We start from the raw sequence: 21,619 nt of genomic DNA on the forward strand, positions 1-21,619 counted from the left end.
AGTTTAGCACAGTAGTTAGGAGCATGGACTCTGGAGCCAAAGTGGCTGGCTTCTGGTCCCAGCCTCCTCATTTCCTAAATGTGTGACCTCAAATGAGTGCTTGAACTGTCTGTACCTTAGTTACTTCACTGGTAAACTCTATGATAAATATACCTATCTTATATATTTGTTTTATTTGCATATATGTTTTTTGAGCCTTTTTTTTTTTTTAAAGATTTTATTTATTTATTCATGAGCGACACAGAGAGAGAGAAAGGCAGAGACACAGGCAGAGGGAGAAGCAGGCTCCATGCAGGGAGCCCGACTCGGGACTCTATTCCGGGTCTCCAGGATCACATCCTGGACTGAAGGCAGGCGCTTAACTGCTGAGCCACCTGGGGTGCCCTAGAGCTTTTTTTTAAAAAAAAAAAACAAAAAACAAAAACCACAATGTATGGACCCTTGTGTCAGAGGAGCCTTATTTAAAATTTAGACATAAAACAGTAATAGTCGGGATGTCTGGGTGGCTCAGTCGATTGTATGCCTGACTCTTGGGTTTCAGCTCAAGTCATGATCTCAGATTCATAAGTCAAGCTCTCCACTGGGCAGAGTCTGCTTCTCTCTCTCTGCTCCTCCCCCTCCATAGTGGGAGTGCTGGCTCTTTCTCTCTCTCTCAAATAAATAAATAAATCTTTTAAAAAAACCCAGTAAAAGTAGCTCTCTGTGATGGGTCTGTTTCATTTCTCTTCCCTTCTCTTCCTGTAAGGCCTCTGATACACCTCTGCCCTACACTGAAAACCACTGCCCTGGAAAAGTGAATGTTAGGAAGCCTGGGTGGCTCAGTCAGTTCAGTGGCTAACTCTTGATTTCTGATCAGGTCATGATCTCGGCTGTGAGCTCGAGTCCTGCATCAGCCTCCCTGCTCTACTGGGAGTCTGCTTCTCTCCTGCTTCTGTATCCCTCCAAATAAATAAATCTTAAAAAAAAAAAGAATGTCTTTCACTTAAATATTCATTGAATTAATATTCAGGGCAAAGAACTTTTGCAAGTTGGGAAAATAGCGTTTGTATTAGTGTAAGTCAATGTGTGTATATATATATGTATATTTAAGATTTTATTTATTAGAGCAAGAGAGAGCATGAGCAGGGGGTGGGGAGAGGGAGAAGCAGAATCCCTGCTGAGCAGGAAGAGCATGACATGGGACTCGATCCTAGGACCCATGGACCGACCACTCGATCTCCGGGATCATGACTTGAGCTGAAGGCAGACGCTTAGCTGACTGAGCCACCCAGGTGCCCCAATGTATATATATTTTTAAAGATTTACATATTTGAGAGAGAGCATGTACATGTAGGGGGAGGGACAGAGAAAGAGAATCTTTCAGGCAGACTCTCTGCCTAAGTAGGAGCTGATGTCGGGCTCCATCGCATGACCCATGAGATCAGAATCTGAGCCAAAACCGAGTCAGAGGCCCAACCAACTGAGTCAACCAGGCACCCGTACATCAATACATCAATATTTTGATATAAAAATCATGAGCCTTTTTATATTAACTAAAATATAACTTTATTTTTCAAAAAAAAGAAAAAAGATTTTACAGATCTTTTTAATTTAGAATGCCAGAGCTATAAGATGTCAGAACTGGAAGAGATCTTTCCTAGTGACCTGTTTATAGATGAGGAAATTGGATTCTGGAGAGGATCCTTTAAAGCTATGCTACAGCCAGTCCCCATGTGCTGTGGCTTAGACCTCCTGGCTCTCATTTCTTTTCTTTTCTTTTTTTTTTTTTTTTTTTAAGATTTTATTTATTTATTCACGAGAGACACAGAGAGATAGAGAGGCAGAGACAGGCAGAGCGAGAAGCAGGTTCTATGCAGGGAGGCTGATGTGGGACTCGGTCCTGGGACCCCAGGATCACACCCTGGACTGAAGGCAGATACTTAACCAGTGAGCCACCCAGGCGTCCCCTGCCTCTCATTTCTTGCTCAAAGCCTCATAGGTAGTTCATTGTCAGAAGGCAAGAAGATAGTTTTTTGCCATTCTAGGACTCCTGCTTCTTATACCTCTTTGCAGTTTTACAGTATGTATTCTTGGCTTTAATGTTGACTTTGCTCTAAAGGGTTACTTGGTGAATCTCTGGGTTGTTTTTAGTTGGTCTTGGAGCTCTTAGAGCATACCTAAGGGCCTGGACTTGGGCTGATTAGGTATTCCAAGATATCTTTCCTTGTATTGATAAGTTTTCATGGTGTGATTAATTACCATCTATCCATAAATCTAGAGAATAGGTAAACTCTGAAAAATAAAGATGGTCTAAATTAAAAATGGATATTGTCACCTGGGTGAGTAAGCAGACCTACCATAGCTGAAAATCATAAGGAAAATTAAAGTTGTTTTCCTCTGTGTTAATGCTTTTTTTTTTTTTTTTTAAGATTTTATTTATTTGAGAGAGAGAGCACAAGCAGGGGGTGTGGCAGGCAGAGGGAAAAGCAGGCCCCTATTGCTGAGCAGGAAGCCTGATGGGGCTTGATCCTGGGATCATGACCTGAGCCCAAGGCAGATGCTTAACCAGCTGAGCCACCCAGGTGCCCTATTAATGCTCTTTATATTAAAGAAGCAGCAGACATGTGAACTGGTGTCCATGACTGGTCACACAGAGCCTCCATACTCCTAGAACAGTCAGGAGCTAATAAAGTACCGTAATTAGGCCCTCAGAGCACTCTCACAGCCTTTAGGCCCTTTTAGTCTGTCAGGGACCATGCAGACTCTTGAATTGGATTTTCTGTCTCTCTCCTTCTTTCAGTTTTATTTATTTTTCAAAAGATTTATTTATTAATTTATTCATGAGAGACACACAGAGGCAGAGACATAGGCAGAGGGAGAAGCAGGTTCCCTGCAGGCACCTGATGTGGGACTTGATCCTGGGACTCCCAGATCACACCCTGAGCCAAAGGCAGACACTCAACCTCTGAGCCACCCAGGCATCCCTTCTTTCAGTTTTTTTTTTTTTTTTTTTTTTAAGATTTTATTTATTTATTCATGAGAGACACAGAGAAGGCAGAGACACAGGCAGCCGGAGAAGCGACGTGGGTGGGACTCGATCCTGGGGCTCCAGGATCACACCCCGGGCTGCAGGCGGCGCTAAACTGCTGTGCCACTGGGGCTGCCCCTTTCTTTCAGTTTTAAACACTGTTAATTAAGTGGGTCCTAAACCTGGCTGGCTATGCACCAGAATCACCTGAGGAGCTTAAAAATTTTGGGGGCCCCACTCTGGACCCTCTCAACCAGAACCTATGGGACTTGGGAATCTGTATTTATAAAAAGGTTCCTCAGGTGAGTTTGTTGAAATAGTTCACTGACTAAGTTCTAGAACAGGTCATATAACTGATGCCAGCTCTGAGACTCAATTCTGGATTCTTAGGAGAGAAAATCTGACTCAACTTTTAATCCTGGTCCATTTATGTTCTAAGGGAATATTCCTATATTTTGCTTCTTAGTGATGGATGAATTTATAACAGTTTTCAAGCTATGTTCCCATAGAACTTTGGTGTTTCATGAGTTGCTATTAAAAGTGAATGATGCTGGGTATTTTCCCATAGGTCTCACAAACACATGTAAATGGACAGAATATTTCCATTTTAAGTAAAGATTTACTTTTTTGAACAGAAATTCTTAATTTTGATGTAATCAAACAATTTTTGACATTATGGTTTGTGTGTGTATTTTTTTTTTTTTAAGATTTTATTTATTTGACAGCACAAGCAGGGGGAGTGGCAGGGAGAGGGAGAAGTAGGTTACCTGCTGAGCAGGGAGCCTGATGCAGGGCTTGATCCCAGGACGCTAGGATCATGATCCAAGCTGAAGGCAGATGCTTACCCAACTGAGCCACCCATGCACTCCACGTTTTTGTTTTTTTTTTTTTTTTTTTTTTTTTTAATTTATTATTTTTAGGAATCTCTACATCCCATGTGGGCTGGAACTTACAACCCTGAGACCAAGAGTCACATGCTTTTCTGACTGAGCCAGCCAGGTGCCCCTTGTTTTCCCTTTGAAGTCTCCTATCCTTTGTTATCCAAATCTATGGTTTCGGTTTTGGACACTTATCAGAGAAGGAGTACATGGAGAAAGTCCTAGAAGGATTTTAGATGAAAGTGAAAGAATTGTAGGTAGAAGAGAGAATGAAATTATCTCAATTTCAATTCCAAGTTCTTTTCTACATAGATGGTCATGTTGTGTGCAAATAGGAAAAAAAATTGATTTCTTCATTTTCAGTTAGTTTGCCTTTTATCTTTCTTGCCGTATTGCCTTGGCTGGGCTGTTTAGTGTAATGGCGAAGTGGTGAGGGTGGACATTCTTGCTTTGTTTGCAATCCTAGAGGGAAGGTATTTGGTCTTTCACCATTAAGTATGATATAAACCATAAGTTTTTCCATGGAGATCCTTTATTAGCTTGAGAAAGAGCCCTCTCTATCCCTAGTTTTGTTGAATTTTTATCATGAATGTGTGTTGAGTTTTATGAAATGCTTTTTCTGCATCAATTGATAGTATAATTGTGATTTTTCTTCTTTAGCCTATTAAGATGGTAAGACTATTAACTGATTTTCAGTATTTAGCCTTGTGTTCCTAGAATAAACTCCACTTGGTCATGGTATATCTTGTTGAATTCCATTTACTAATATTTTGGTAAGGATCTTTGTGGTTAAAAGGATATTGTTCTATAGTTTGTGTGTGTGTAGAATTTATATTTTTGGTACTGTCTTTGGTTTTGGTATTAGAGCATTTCTGACCTTGTAAAATGAGTTGAAGTGTTTTATCTTCTGTTTTCTGGAAGATATTGTGTAGAATTGATATTCTTTTTTTTTTAATTGAAGTATTTTTATTTTTTATTTATTTTTAAAAAGATTATTTATTCATGAGAGAACAGAGAGGCAGAGACATAGGCAGAGGGAGAAGCAGGCTCCCTGTAGGAAGCCTGATTGCAGGGCTCGACCCCAGGACCCTGGGATCACAACCTGAGCTGAAGGCAGATGCTAAACCACTGAGCCACCAGGTGCCCTGAAGAGTTTTTATTTTATGTAAAATTAGTTAGCATTAGGGTAGGTATCTTGGGTATCTGCAGTAGGTAGATGTCTCGGATGAACCATTCAAGGAAGCTCACTTAATCCAACTTAATGAAGCCTATACCTCTCTCATACTGATGGAAACATTGGCAGCACATATTGGGACTGTATTTCTGGATCAGACTATGTGGGTTTGAGCAGATGTGGCAAGAACAAGAATCCTGGCCAAATTTTCTTAGGTGGCTCCAGTAGTATTGCTGGTGACCCATCTTCCACTCTAGGATGCAACAAGACAAAAGGTAGAATAGGTATTAATTCTTTAAATGTTTAGTAGAATTCTCCAGTGAAACCATCTGCATCTATTGAGATGATCATTTGACTCACTTTTACTTAGTTCATGTAGTTACCATTTCTGATGCTCTTTATTTCTTGGTATAGGTCCATATTTCCATCTGGCATCATTTCTTTTCTGCCTGAAAGACTTCTAAAATTTCTTGTAGTGCAGGTCTGCTGCTGATGAATTCTTTCAGCATTTGTAATGTCTGAAAAAAATCTTTATTTTGTCTTCACTTTTGAAATATTCTCTAGGAATAGAATTCGAGGTTGTCAGTTTCTTTTAGTACATAAAAGATGCTGCTCTACTGTTTGTTCACTCATTTGCCTTGTTTCTGACAGGAAATCTGCCATTTTAATCTTTGTTCCTATGAATGTAACATGTGTTTTTTGTTCTGCTTTTAAGATTTTATTACTGATTTTGAGCAATTTGATTATGATGCCCTAGATTTCTTCCTGTTTCTTTGGCTTGAAGTTTGTTGAGATTTCTGGACTTGTGCATTTATTGTTCTCATTAAATTTAGAAAGTTTTAATCATTATTTGGTTTTTCTACATTCTCCCCTCTTTGAGGATTCTGAACACTGATATATTAGAATTCGTTCTTCCATAGGTCCACTGATACTTTGGATCTGAGTTTTTTCTCTTTGTATGTTCCGTCTTGGATAATTTCTGAAACAATATCTTCAAGTTCACTAATCTTTTCTTCAGTGTGTACTCTGCAGTTGATCCCATTTGTACTTTTCATTGTTTTTTAATCTCTGAAAATTCATTTGGGTCTTTTTTGAATCTCTTATGTCTCTTAGTTTTGTGAACACTTGGAATACTGTTAGAACAACTGTTTGAGGGCAGCCCCGGTGGCTCAGAGGTTTAGCGCCGCAGTCAGCCCAGGGCGTGATCCTGGAGACCTGGGATCGAGTCCCACGTCGTGCTCCCTGCATGGAGCCTGATTCTCCCTCTGCCTGTGTCTCTGCCTCTCTCTCTCTCTCTGTCTCTCATGAATAAATAAATAAAATCTTAAAAAAAAAAAAAAAAAAAAAAGAACAACTGTTTGAATGTCCTGTTTTCCAATTCTAACATCTGTGTCAGTTCTAGGTTGGCTTCAATTGATTTTTCTTATTGTTATGGGTCATATTTTCCTGATTCTTTGCATGCCTGGTAATCCTTTTATTGACGGCCAGATAATGTGTATTTAATTTGGTTGGGTGTGGGGTATTTTTGTATTCTCTTATGAATATTCTTGGACTAATGGCAATGGTCTGAGGCAATCGAAGGCTCATCTCATTTCTTTTCCATCTCTTAAGAGATTGCTGTTCTTTGCTGCCTGTTCTCTTTAAAACCATTGTTTCATATATTGAGTGTGAAGAATTTGATCATCTAGATCTTGATTTTAAGATTTGTTAGGTGGCACTGAAGCATTTCTCAACCTAGGGCTAATTATTCCCAAATTACTAAGATAATACCATTAGTAATACCTTATTTTATCCAATGCACTGTGAATTGTATTTTTCTACCTTGACTTGGTTTTTAAAACTTTTGTTTTTAAACAACCAAAATGTTGCAGAGAGGTACAGGAAATTAACATTGATGCATTACTACATTTAATTCTTTGACCTCATCCAAGTTTCAGTGGTCCCAGTAACTTTTTTTTTTTTTTTTTAATTATAGCGAAAAGATCCAGTTTGGAATCATACAGTTATCATGTGTCTTTGGTTTCCTTCAGTCTGGAAGAGCTCTTTAGTCTTCCCTTGATTTCTATGACCTGACATCCATCCATCCATCCATCCATTCATTCATTCATTCATTCATTCATTATTTTAAAAGATTTTTAAGAGAGTGAGTGAGAGCCAGAAGGAGCAGGGGGAAGGGAGAGGGACAGGAGGAGAGGGTGAAGCAGACTTCTTGCTGAGTAGGGAGCCTGATGTGGGGCTTGATCCTAGAACTCTAGGATCATGACCTGAGCTAAAGGCAGATGCTTAACCAACTGAGCCACTTAGGTGCATTTATTTATTTATTTATCTATTTATTTATGACTATTTATTAGAGAGCACAAGCAGGGAGGTTGGCAGAGGGAGAAGCAAGCTCCCCGTTAAGCAGGGAGCCTGACGCAGGGCTTGATTCCAGGACTCCAGGATCATGATCACTTCAGCTTCTGAGCTGAAGGCAGATGGCTTAACCGAATGAGCCACCGAGACATCCCTGACCTGACATTTAAAGATTAGAGGCCAGATATATATTTTAGAAGATCCTTCAATTTGAAATTGTCTGATGTTTCTTAAGATTAGATACTGGTGAAGCACCTTCAACAGGAATATCATGGAAATGATGCTACTTTCTCATTGCATTCTAGCAGTTTGTCTCATAACTTATGTTAATTACTTTAATGAGTTAAGGTAGTTTTTGCTAAATTTCTATACTAAAAAAGTTACTCTTTTCCCTCTTGCAATTGGTATTTTGTGGGAAGGTACTTTGAAACTTTATAAATGGCCAATTTCTCGTTCAATTTTCAATTCTCTTGTTTATATCAATGTGGACTCATGGATTCCTGTTTCATTTGATGGGTTAATAATCTGTTAATGTCATTATTGAATTTGATGCTCAAATTACCCCAGATCTGACCAGTGGGAGCTTTTTCAAGCTGGTCTTTTGACGATTCCAATCATTCTTTGAGCATTTCTTTGCTTTCTAACACAATAAGATGTTCCAACTCATTTTGTACTTTCTCTGCCCCAGCCCTGGAATCAGCTATTTCCCCAGGGAGCTCTGGTTCTTGTTAGAGAAGAATTGTATTTAGAACCCAATGTCTGAGTACTAGGTATACTCATTGTTATTGGTGTGTTGTTGCTGGTAGGCCCTACCAGTACACACAGCCAGGAAATATGTGTATGTTTAAAAGTCAGGTTAGGGATCCCTGGGTGGCGCAGCGGTTTAGCCCCTGCCTTTGGCCCGGAGCGTGATCCTGGAGACCCGGGATCGAATCCCATGTCGGGCTCCCGGTTCATGGAGCCTGCTTCTCCCTCTGCCTATGTCTCTGCCTCTCTCTCTCTCTCTCTCTGTGTGTGACTATCATAAATAAATAAAATTAAAAAAAATAATTAAAAAAATAAAAATAAAATAAAAGTCAGGTTACATTTACATTTTATTTCCTTATCTATATATTTATTGAAAACCTTGAGTTCACACCAATACCTCCAATTCAAATTCAGCTCTATAGAATTCATTCTATTTTCTTTGTAACCTCCTTAGTGAGAAAGCAGGCCCTCCTTACTGGTCTTGGGCTCCAATTAGACACAGTATCCCTTCACCCCTACCTCATGTGGATGTTCTCCTTCTTCACCTTGCTTTCCTAGGGTCACAGTATCTACTCTGGTGGTTTGACATGCCCCTGCCCTCCCCACTGCCCTGTGGGTACCTTGCTTGGACTCTGACTCCCCATCATGCTGAGCAAGCTGCCCCCAACCCCATATGGCCAACCTCTTCATATCTACCCAGGCTTCCACATCCTACTCTAGGGTGCCATTGTGCTTGGACATGCTCCTCACCCTCTAGGGCTCTGTGGGGCATTCTCCTCTCTTCACTTATGTTTCAGTATCTGAGCCTGGCCGTCCCGTGTGTATGCACACATTTCTCACTCAAGTTCTGGCTTTGCATGCCAGGCTGCTCTCCCTGAGTGAATGCCTTCTTTATCCACTTGGATTTGGTATTGTATTGCCAGGCCATCCCTTAGCATGGATGTCCTCCTACGTTGCTCATGTTCTGACATCTCTCGTCAGGGACCCTGAGGGATATTTTCCTGACCATGCTCAGGCTGACACCCCACACTGGGCCATTGCCCAGATGGACATCTATGTTGCTTTGCCCATGTAATAACTTTAGGACTTAATTGTTCAGAAAGAGCAGAGGAAAAGTTGGGAAGGAAAGGGTTTTAAATATTTTTTAAGGACATTAATGTTTATCATTTTTAAGAATAATTTTTTTAAGGACAAAAATGTTTAACAGTAATGTGATTTTTGCAAATGTTATTAATCTAATTGAAGAGTATATTTTACATGGCAGCTCAGCATGGTGGATAATTTCTTAAAACAGTATGGAGTATTGGGGTCTCTGGGCAGCCTAGTTCATTAGGTGTTTGACCCTTAATTTTGCTCAGGTCATGATCTCAGGGCTGTATGATCAAGCTCTGTGTCAGGCCCTGCACGCAGCAGGGAATCTGCTTGAGATTCTCTCTCCCTGTCCCAGTGCCCCTCCGCCTGCTCTCCAATGCACATGTTCTCCCTCTCTCTCTCAAATAAATAAATACATCTTAAAAAAACTGTATAGAGGGCAGCCTGGGTGGCTCAGCGATTTAGCGCCACCTTCAGCCAGGGCGTGATCCTGGAGACCCAGGATTGAGTCCTGCGTCGGGCTCCCTGCATGGAGCCTGCTTCTCCCTCTGCCTGTGTCTCTGCCTCTCTCTCTGTCTCTCGTGAATAAATAAATAAAACCTTAAAAAAAAAAAAAACACAACAACTATAGAGTATTGCACATCACTGAGGGGTGTGCAAGAACTGTTTTTCTTGGAATGCAGCTAAATTTCTTCCATTAGCTTGCTTTGTGCGGGGTGGCATGAGAATCTTTACATAGACATATATGGAAAGGTGAAACTTTGCAACTCCTTGCATGACAGGATCTGTGTATCTTTATTAATCTGATCCTGAGAGCATTATTAGAAATGGAAAGTTAAGTGTAAAATCTTGAAACGACTTGTTTGTGTAATTACACAACTAAGTTAATCACTTTCTAACAAGTCTCAACAATGACTGCATTCTTCTATGGAGGTGTTAACTTGTTATGGGTTAGAAAGCACCCTTTGATACAGCATTTTCAGCCTGGAAAAACGGCTTTAATTTCAGAGTTCACTGAAACAAATGGAGACTTGTTGGAAATATTAACACTACCCTTTTGCTTGTTTGTCTGGCTTAAAGAAATAAATGTTTAGTAGATGGTGTTTGCTAGCATGTTACAAAGTGTATGCAGTTTGTCTTGACCATGTTGTCAGCTTTAAGACAGTTGAACTGGTATGAGTTTTGAAATAGACCTCAGCTCCCTTAGCATGTAAATTTGTAACTAAAGAAACAGTGTGGTGAAGTCAGATCATTAGTCTATAGAGAATAGGTTGCTGTTTTGCTTGATAGATATTAGCTGGTTTGAAGATTTGATGGCTGTGAAATGAGTAAGGGGTCCTAACACTGTGTATTTCAAATTTGTAGCTCTAAATAACACTTAAAAGGGTTGATGGCCTAGCACTATAGCATGGTTACCATATGCAGCAAAGATTCATTTTGTGAGGAGTTAGTGTTATATTTTTCTCCTAATCTCATAATATGTTGTAATTGAAGAAAAGTAGTCCTAATTGAAAGCTGATGATCCAGCAGAGTGATCAATAGCATGATACTCTAAAACAACAACAAAAAAACCCATTAAGTTTTCCTGCTGCCTGAATATTGTCAAAGCCTTTGTCTGTTTCATGACTTCAGGCCGAGTGTACTTAATCATTTTGAGAACATGGCCCTGAGCACTGAGCATGGCCCTTCCAGTGAATCACTGAGAATTGTGTTCAGAAGAGTGGTATTGAATAGAAATGCTCTCATGGCTTACTTTCAGGCTTCATTCTCCTGCAAGAACTGAACAGACTCCCCTTCTTTCACACACATTTTAGCTGTTTGTGTGTCATTTTTCTGTATTTAAGAGCCAAGGCTGTTGTCAGCAGGTGTGACTTATTGATACCTTTGACTCCAAAGGAAAATATCTCTAAAGAGTAACATCATGTGTAAGCAGTGTGTATTCAATAAATTACCTCCTGTCGGAGAGAGAGAAGCCCTTATTGGGAGCCGGAAACCACATGTTAGGTGTTGGGGGAAGACTCATTCATCAGACACTTATTATGTCAGGTGTCGGACCGGGGTGATGAGAGGACAGTTGGTGCCCTCAAGGAGCTGCCAGTCTAGAGGGGAAGGTGGATATTTAATCGGAGGTACATTGGCAGTTCTCCACTGGCTGCACATTGGAATAAGTTGGGGGAGCTTTAAACAAATACTGGTGCCTGGAGATTCTGATTTAATTGTTCTGGGGTGTGGCCTGGGCTTTAGGGCTTTTTAAAAGTCCCTCACATAATTCTAATTGCTTCAGGGTTGAATGTTGTAAGAACTGCTAGAAAGGGGGAAGGAGAGTGGGGGAAACACAGGGTGCCCTGGGAATGTGGAGGAGGGGCACTTAATCCTGTCTGGGCTGTGGGCATGGGGGATTGAGAAAGGCTTCCCAGAAAAGAAGAAGTGCCTGAGCTGAGGCTTGGTGAGTGAATTTGTCAAGTGCAAAAGACTGGAAAGACTTTCTTGCAGAAGAGCATCTGAATAATGTCAAATGGTAAAGTGGTTAGAGCTTTGGATGATCCACGTTGATTCAGCTTCTACTTTGCTTTGACTTTGGCTAGTTTATCCTGACTTCCAGTGTTCTTCTCTTTAAATGGGGTAAAAACACATATAGGGTAGTTGAAGATCGATTGAGATAATGCTTGTGAAGTACTTAGCACATGCCTAGTACATAGAAACAGTCAGTAGTGGAAGTTAGTATAGTAATGACGTTACTAGAGAACCAGAGCGTGGTTTGTTCAGAGGGCTACAAGTAGTCTGTACAGCTGGATGTTAGGATATAAGTCTGCAGGAGGTAAGGGTAGGTGGCAAAAAAATAAGTTGCTTGGCAGGTGGGCAGAGTTCCAGATCACTGAAGTATAGGAATGTAAGGCAATTAATAGTGGGATATCATGGGAGAACCAGGACATTTCCATGGTAATACGTTAAGCTATATCATGAAGTGTTCTGGGAAAACTTGGGTCCATATTGGAAAATTGGCTCTGAATATGGTCTTCTCAGCATCATTACGTCTACTGAATTAGCAGTGAGTGTTAATAGGACAGAAATAGGTTTTTCGGTTCCTTTAGCCAAGTAGTTAAAAATATTGAGCATCTTGAGGAGTAATGGAGGAAATAAGCAGTCTCAAAGTAGTCTCAGAGACTCTCTGGGAATTGTTAGGCTTAGTTGTTTATAGGCTTAATGAAAATATTAAGAGTCTCTTGGCCATTTGCATTTAGAAGAGACACTTTTAAATTTGTTTTTTGATTTGCAGAGAAATAGAAAATGCTTCCATCTGCATTGGCTTCACTGGCCCTTAAAATAACTTATGTATATTTGTTGGTATGTTATATAACTTGTCACAACATTAGTCACCACTTCTTCCATAAGGCAACATATAAGTGATCATGGATAAGCATGACTCTAACTTATAATTATAGTCCAATTTGTTCTTAGTGTTTTAGTAAGCTTCTTTCTTTCTTTCTTTCTTTCTTTCTTTCTTTCTTTCTTTCTTTCTTTCTTTCTTTCTTTCTTTTAAAAGAAACTCATAATCTTTGGCTCCATGTAATAGAGCTCTGGCAGCTATTTGAACTGAGTGAAAAATTTAGGTAGTTTTATTATTTCTCATTAGAATGAAGCAGTAACTATGGATAGCAATAGAAGAGAAGCAAGCTTCAGTGCTTCTACAAATGTTTTTCTTTGAAATCTGTTTTTTTTTTTTTTCAAAAGCACTGTTGAAATGATGGATAATTGAGGTATACCTTAAGTTTATTTTATGTTGTATGTACTGAATTATTCATTTAACTTGACCAGCGGTTTGTTCTTAAAGTGGGATCACTAGTCCAGCAGCATCAGTATTAGTTGTTAGTAAACAAATATTTGGGTACTTGTTAGAAATGCTAATTCTGGGGTCCTCCACCACCCCCAAAACTCTGGAGTGGGGCTGGAAATCTCTCTCTTCACATGCTAAAGTTTGAGAATCATGGAAGTGTATAATACTGTCATTTACTGAAATCTTTCAGACCCTAGGAAAGACTGGTCTGTCTTCCTTTATTCCTTCTACTCAGTATTTGATTCTGGCTATATGCCCGACTGTTTAGGTTCCTGGGAAACATTAGTGGGATGTGATCAACGAAATCCTTCTCTTGCAGTTTACATTCAGAGAGGGAGACTGACAGTGACCAAGCTTGTAATAGGTATGCTAAGGATAATTAAAGTTAGATGGTAGAGAGTGTATTGGGGAAGGCCTTTCTGAGGAGTTAAACTTGAAGGTGAGTTTTGAATGACAGAAAGAGGGCCACCTACATGAAGATTGATGCAAAGGGCTGTTAGATAGGAATGAGTTTGGTGAGTTTGAGCTGCTGAAGGAAGGACAGTGTGCCTGGAGTGCAGTAAGCAAGGGGAAAAAGATATGAGAGAGAGGGAGAGACCAGATCATGTAGACCTTGTAAGGACTTTCTTCCCCCTTCCAGCTTTTTTTTTTTCAGTTGTAGAATACATGTGAAATTTACCGTCTTAACCATTTTTGTACAGTTTAGTGGTGTTAAAGATGTATGCGTACTGTTGTGCAGCCATCCCCATCATTCATTTCCAGAACTCAGATTTTGACTTTGAGTGATATGGGACACTTTGGGGAGGTTTTAAGCCAAGGACTGACCTAAACTGATCTTTATAGTAAAAGGATTACTGGCCACTAAATTGAAATCTGACCGAAAGAGGGGAAGAGAGGAAGCAGCAAGATCAGAAAAGTATTGCAATCTTGGAGGTGAGATGGTGATCTGGCAAAGATACTGTGATTGGGGATGGTGAGAAGCATTCAAATTCTGGATATATTTTGATGATCAAATCAACAGAATTTGCTGATTGTGACATGTAAATAATTGTGGCATATAAAAGAGGAGTCAAAGATGACACCAAGTATTTTTTGGTTGAATAATTACTAGAATGCAAGCTACGCAGGTTTGAGAGAGAAAAGCACCATTTGTTTAATGAGAAATGCTTCTTGAACATCCAGGTGGGGATGTTGAGTAGACAATTGGATAAGGAAATCTGGAATTGGGGAAGAAGTCAGATTGGAGACATGATTTTGGGGCTTGTCAGTATTTGCATGGTAATTAAAGCCACAAGGCTGAATGAGATCATCTAAGTAATGAGTGGAGACAGGGAGAGGTCCAGGACTAAATTTGAGGGTAGGAGAGAAGGAATTAACAAAGGAACAGTCAATGAGGTAGGAAGACACCAATAAAGAGTGATATCCTGGAAGGCAAGAGACAAAAGTGTTTCAAGGAAGGAAAAAGTATCAACTGTGTCAAATGCTGCTGAGACATTAAGATAAGCCCTGACAATCGGCCATTTTAGCACATTTTAGCAATGTGGTTGTGGTTTCAGTGCTGTGATAGGTTCAGAAGCCTGTTGAAGTGTATTAGAGGAAGGGAGAAGCAGCAGAGACCACGAGTATAGACAATGTTAGGCCAGTGTACACCTAGAGAGATAGCAGGTCTGTACAAAATGCCTTAACCTGATGGCACAGGTTAATATATCAGAGCTCCAGTGTTTAAAACTTTGTTATGTAATTTCTTCATATGTGCATGTTTGTTATTTCAATTTTCCAATGAAATTTTGAGATAAAATTCAGCCAATTGCAAAGTAGACTTAAAAAAGATATGTTTATTTACATTTTTTTTTCTTTTAAAGATTTATTTATTTTACAGAGAGTGAGTGCAGGAGAGGGAGTAGAGACAAAGAGAGAAGTCTAAGGAGACTCCACGCTCAGCTCAGAGCCCAACATGGGTCTCAGTCCCATGACCCTGAGATCATGACCTGAGCTGAAACCAGGAGTGGGATGCTCAACTGACTCTGCCACCCAGGCACCGCAAGAAGGCTTTGTTTAGATTTTAGAAGGAATCTTCCTGATCCTTTTTAGACAACTTTAGTGCATTCCTTTCTTTCATCAAACACTCTACTTTGAGATCATTTGAATGAAAGGAATGTTTCCATAGGACATTCTCCACAATGTTTGGTGGCCAAAGGATGCTGACCTGGTAGGCCTTTTTATATCCTCCTGCAAGGGAAAACACACAAAAAATTTTAAGTCTCTCTTAAAACTTTAGTTTGTTTTATTTAGTTTTTTTTTTTTTTTTAAGATTTTATTCATTTATTCACAAGAGACGCAGAGAGAGAGAGAGAGAGAGGCAGAGACAGAATCAGGCTCCATGCAGGGAGCCCAATGCAGGACTCGATCCCAGGTCCCCAGGATTACGCCCTGGGTGGAAGGCAGCGCTAAACCGTTGAGCCACCCGGGCTGCCCTTATTTAGGTTTTTAAGTAAAATACTCTTCTTTTACTGTCTGATTTTAAAATTATATTTGACAGGTATATTTAAATACCTTGAACTTTAGAGCAGCCAACTCTTTTCACTGTAGGTACTTATTAAAAAAAACAAAAGCTTAAGTTTCTCTTCAGTGAAGGAATGATGATCCTTCACAAGAGAGAGAAATAGATTCCTGATTGACAAAACACACATTTTTCTACTAAGGAAGTAGAGGGAATATTAACATATTTTATTGAATCTAAGGTGCCATTATTTGTAATATGCACCATTATATGCATTACTAAGAAAGAAAAAAAGTGCTGCCATTTAGCATTGTAAGATACAATAGATTTTAAGAGATGCGGGGGTGGGGGGCGGTGGGGTGGGGAAGTTCATCTTAGAATCAATGAAGCACAGAATTTGAGCTCTGGGTGTGTTTGTAACTAGGTCTGGGACCATCAACAAGTCACATAGAATCTCTGCCTCAGGTTCCTCACCTGGGTGGTGAGAATGATAATAACTGATCTACGTGTCTTCATAGGATTATATAATGAGGTTGAAATGAGATGAATGAGAGTTATTTTAAGAAATGGAATCTACTGGGCAAATTCAAGGTATTTATTTCTTTGAAATTAACAGATCTGATTAGGTGTCTCGAAGTTTCTGAGCCTTGTTGTCACGTTTAAAATAGAATTCAGTTATAGACATTTGAAAATATAACATTTTCTTCTAAATGACTTTCAATTTGGAAGTATCTTTTTATTGTAGTTTTAGAATCAAAGAGAAAACTCAAAGATAATAAAACCTGATGTTGGGCAGCCCCGGTGGCTCAGTGGTTTAGCGCCACGTTCCACCCAGGGCCTGATCCTAGAGATCCAGGATCGAATCCCATGTCAGGCTTCCTGCTGCATGGAGCCTGCTTCTTCTCCCTGTGTCTGTGTGTCTCATTAATAAATAAATAACATCTTTAAAAAAAATATATATATATATAACCTGATGTTCTCATCATTCAGAATTAACAACTGTTAATGTTCTGTTAGTGCTGTGATCTTCTTCAGACTTATTATGAAATATTTATGACATAAAGAGGTAGAAGGATATAATAATGAAACCTTGTGTAACTTGCCAGTGCCAGTACAGGTGAAGTCCCCTCTGTGGAAACAGTATCTTATATTTAGATTAGCATCCTGTCTTCATAATAGTGTAGTGATTTAGAATACTGTTTCTCTTGTTTCAGTCTTTATTTTTTTAAAGATTTTATTTACTTATTCATGAGAGACACAGAGAGAGAGGCAGAGACATAGGCAGAGGGAGAAGCAGGCTCCCTATGGGGAGCCTGATGTGGGACTAGATCCTAGAACCCTGGGATTACAACCTGAACCAAAGGCAGACACTCAACCATTGAGCCACCCAGGTGCCCCTTTTGTTTCAGTCTTTAAAACCTGTAAATAGGGCAGCCCAGGTGGCTCCGTGGTTTAGCGCCGCCTTCAGTCCAGGGCGTGATCCCAGAAACCTGGGTTCGAGTCCCACATCGGGCTCCCTGCATGGAGCCTGCTTCTTCCTCTGCCTGTGTCTCTGCCTCTCTCTCTCTCTCTCTCTGTGTCTCTATGAATAATTAAAATCTTTTAAAAAAATAAAACCTATAAATAAGCAAGTTAACTGCATCATATGTGTTTTATCCCAGAATATGCGGGAGAATCTACTTTGTGCTAGTATTGCCTAGGTTTGAGTTTCTTCAGAATCTACCTCTGGGGGGCAGGGGGGAAAGAATTTACCTCTGGGCTTTGGAGATACAGCTGTGTAAATTCAAAATATGACACCTGTGAAATCATAATAATAGCTAGCTGCTTATTTGTTAGGCATTGTACCCAGACAGTTATTGTGTGTTTTCTTTAGGTTTCATTATAAATCTTCTGGTTAGATGTTTTCTTTTCTTTTCTTTTCTTTTCTTTTCTTTTCTTTTCTTTTCTTTTCTTTTCTTTTCTTTTCTTTTCTTTTCTTTTCTTTTCTTTTCTTTTCTTTTCTTTTCTCCCTTCCCTCCCTTCCCTCCCTTCCCTCGCTTTATTTGAGAGAGAGGAGAGAGTGTGTACAAGTGGGGTGGGGGAATTGGCTGGGGGAGAGGGAGAAGCAGACTTCCTACTGAGCAGGGAGCCGGACTTGACTCGGGGCTCAATCCCAGGACCCATGTGAGATCATGACCTGAGCTGAAGGCAGATGCTTAACCAGCTGGGCCACCCAGGTGCCCCAGGCATTTTCATTTAATAGATCAGAAAAGCATGGCTCAGAGAAGTTGAGTAACTTGGCCAATGCTACATAGCTATTGGTTTTAAGTAAGGTTGGCGTTATACCATAGCCCACATGTTCTATACCGTACACCTTCAATCCTTGTCAGTAATCACAATCTGTTCTTTTGTAGGCAGAACCCAGAGACCACCTTTGAAGTGTATGTTGAAGTGGCCTATCCTAGGACGGGTGGCACTCTTTCAGGTATTTGCATGTTTGATTATGTTATGTGTTTATTGTATGAGAAAGCTTTGCACAACATTGTTTCTTGGCCTTTGGCTAAGGTCAGGTGGAGATAAATATACATGTGGGATATGTGAATATTCTAAATTGTGATTTATCTTTAAATATATTTAATAGGTTTTCCCTTTTATTTCACATCATCCTAAGGAATGGAGAATAAGCACAGTGAATATTTTAAATTAAGTCACTGCTATAATAGGCTTGAGGTATGGCTTTATTCATTGTAATCATTGAGTTTTGGTTTGTATCTTTCACAGATGCCTGGAAGTCAACTGTTTGGCATGAAATATTGTCACCTTGCTAATGAGGAAGGCTTAGAATTAAGTTGCAAAATAATATAAAGGGAACTCTCTGCCACTCAACTGGAAGGAGATGTTTGAAATGGACTTAATGTAGTAAATTTACAGTCTGCTGGTTAAAAAAAAAAGTTGGAAATTAGTTGAAGGAAACACCTCCTTTGTCTTTAGCTTTTGGACTAATTTGGATCTGTATTACTGGACAACAGGATCTTAGATAAGGTTAGAGTATCTTGCATAGGCTGAGTATATTCTCAACCTAAATTCCTTCTTGGTTAATGAGAAAAAAATAACCCCATAACCTAGTGTTCTTTTCTTTGGAAACTAAGAGAGTGATACGTTTGCCAGAGGTATGCCAAAGAACAACTCTTGGTCCACACACACAAGCAGTTGTGTGTATTACTTGGTGTTTAGGGAGAGAGAATTTACTTGGATTAGTATTGTGGGGTAATCAGAATTCCACTGGTAGTTATGCTCTTAATTGGCTATGCAATATTTTCTATTTCATTGTCAGACCGTAATACTCATAAAATAGCTACCTTTATTGAGAATCTGAAAGTTATAAGAATGGTCAAGTGCATATGCCCTTTCCTTAGATTCATCAATTGTTACCCATTTACCATATTTGCTTTATCACCCTATATGTATATATTATTTTTGCTGAGCCATTTGAGAATAAGTTGCAGACCTACTGACCGTTTACCACTAAATACTTCAGAATATATCTCCTAAGAATTTTCTTACCATTGAAATAAGAGAATTTAATGTTCATGTAATTAAATGTCAGTTGTCCATGTTTAATCAGTTTTCCCATAGTATCCTTTATCGCATTTTCCTTTCTGATCCAGAATCCAACTCAGCATCATGTGGCCCATTTAATGTTTTTTTTCAGTAAGGAATAGTTTCACAGCCTTTCTCTACCTTTTATGACGACACATTTTTAAAGAATTTAGGTCTCTTTTCTTGTAGAAGGTCTCTAGATTTGGATCGAATTATATCCTCATGATTAGATTTGGGTTATGGATTTTTGGCAGAGGTCTCTGTGATATTGTGTATAATATCAGCAGGCACATGATGTCTATCCCTTATTTGTGAGGAAAAAAAGTACATGGAGCTCATATGTGTAGTTTAACAATTATCAAGTGAGTGCCCATGTTACTGCTATCCAGGCTAAGGAATATATTGTTGTCTGGGTCTAAGAAAATACTGTTACTGCTGGAGGGTTTCCTGCCCTGGCCTTGTGCTTTAACGGGCCCTGCTTTGGCCCTTTTCCGTGGGGCAGAGTCTCTGGGGCCTGGCACATGTCTACTTAGAACCTGAACCTTTCCATGCTATACTATACCTATTATCTCAGAATTTCTTGTTCACGTGGCCCTGAGCTTGTTTCCAGAGCCTCTGTGAGTCCTTTTCCTGGAGTCTGTCCTTCTAAGGGTGGACAGGGCTGCTGGTGTATATAAGGGATGGCTTAAGTGTGGCTATTTGTGGAGAGTAGGGTGTGGAATGGAGTTTGGACTTATGAGTGGAAGTGACTGCATGCTTGTGTGAGGTTCTTGGCAGTGTCGGATTGGAGAAGAGGGCAATGGGTGGTGGGCCAGTGGCCAGTTCTCCCTGGACCACCATATTTCAGCATGGAACTCTAGGGAATCCAGAATTCTTTGCATGAATCTGGCTTTTCAGGTAGTGATAAAGGTATATTTGTCATGATAGGAGGATAGAACATATTTTATTTAATAGTTTATAAGCTTGTTTCATGTCTTTCAAATATTTACACATATGGTATGAGGGCCTCTATTTGTACTCCTGCTGAGGCCCTGTAAGTGGTGGAAGTGGATTTGGTTGGCACTTCAGAGGGTCCCTCCTTTCCGTTCTCCAGAGGTAACTACTATCCTGGCTTTTATGATAATCATTTTTCTTTATAGTTTTATGACATAAGTATACCTCCTTGAAAAATATAATTTAGTGCCTGTTTCTGAATTTTATAGAAACAGAATTATTCTTTGTGCAGTTTTGCTGCTTTTTTTGCTCAAGGTTATGTTTGTAGGGGTTCTGCGTGTTGTATGTAGCTGTAGTCATTTTCATTGCTGTAGGATTATGTTACAATTTATCTATTCTACTGTTGAAAACACTTGAAGTTGTTTGCAGTTTTGGGCTATTAGAAGCAATGCTGCTGTAATCCTTCCTTATATGTAAATCCTGGTGCACTTAAATGTACATTTCCTTGGGATGTCATACTTGATTACTGGATCATGCTAAACTGTTTTTCAAAATTGTGCTAGGCTACACTCCCTCCAGCGGTGTTTGATAGTCCTTATTGCTTTACAACTTCAGTTAGAATTAGATTTGTTGATTTTTTGCCAACCTGATGGTTATATAGCAGTATCTCCTTTTTACTTGCATTGTCCTGATGACTAATGAGACCAAGCACCTTTGCTTATTGGCCTCTTGAATAGCTTCTTTTTTAAAGTGCCTGTTCAAATCTCTTGCTAATTTTTCTTACTGATTTTTCTACCTTTTCCTCGTTGACTTGTAAGATTAGAGTATGGATACTAATTACCTGTGTGTATTACAAATATCTTCTTCCACTGTATGGTTTGTCCTTTACTGTCTTTGTTACTTTTGATCATAACTTCTTGATTTTAATGTAGTAAAATTGGCTAATAGTTTCCTATACCACGGAAAGAAGATAGTTTTTCTCTAAGAAATTTATGGTTTTGCCTTTTGCATTTAGGTCTTTATTAAGGATTTTATTTTTTGGTAGATTAGCTAATTTAAAAATTGGGAAACTAAACAGGGGCACCTGGATGGCTCAGTCTCTAGAGCACATGAATCTTGGTCTCAGGGTTGTGAGTTCAAGCCCCACATTGAGTATGGAGCCTACTTAAGAACACAACTGGGAAACTAAAGCTGAATTACTGGGATCCGCTATTCCTTTACTTGAAACATTTTAATAAAATGATCAGGGGCACCTGGGTGGCTCAGTCGGTTAAGTCTGCTTCAGCTCAGGTCATGTTCCCAGGGGCCTGCGATTGAGCCTAGCATTGGGCTCCCTACTCACTGGAGAATCTGCTTCTGCCTCTGCCCCTTTCCCTCCCCCTCTTACATAAATAAATAAAATCTTAAAAAAAATGATCATGTACTTCTAGGTGCACCTGGCTGGGTCAGTTGGTAGAGCGTGCATCTCTTGATCTCGGGGTAGTAAAGTTTGAACCCCATGTTGGTATAGAGATTACTTAAA

The 21,619-nt window shown here is 39.6% G+C and overlaps 1 protein-coding gene and 1 pseudogene across 14 annotated transcripts in view; one reads left to right on the plus strand and one right to left on the minus strand.

Moving 5' to 3' along the window:
• Positions 1-21,619, plus strand: part of DENND1A (DENN domain containing 1A) — a 509,324-nt gene that overhangs the window by 26,212 nt on the left and 461,493 nt on the right. For 13 of the 14 annotated variants that reach the window (XM_038549421.1, XM_038549408.1, XM_038549417.1 and 10 more), the window contains exon 2: positions 17,979-18,049. The exons of the other annotated variant lie outside the window; for it this stretch is intronic. In XM_038549421.1, coding sequence (XP_038405349.1) covers positions 18,008-18,049 — 42 coding nt within the window. In that variant the 5' untranslated portion in view covers positions 17,979-18,007. The remainder of the gene's footprint in view (positions 1-17,978; positions 18,050-21,619) is intronic. 14 annotated transcript variants of the gene reach the window in all.
• On the minus strand, positions 5,134-5,304 carry LOC100686879 (annotated as a pseudogene).

This window comes from Canis lupus, chromosome 9 (genome assembly GCF_011100685.1).
Source record: "Canis lupus familiaris isolate Mischka breed German Shepherd chromosome 9, alternate assembly UU_Cfam_GSD_1.0, whole genome shotgun sequence".
NCBI classification, from domain to species: Eukaryota; Metazoa; Chordata; class Mammalia; order Carnivora; family Canidae; genus Canis; species Canis lupus.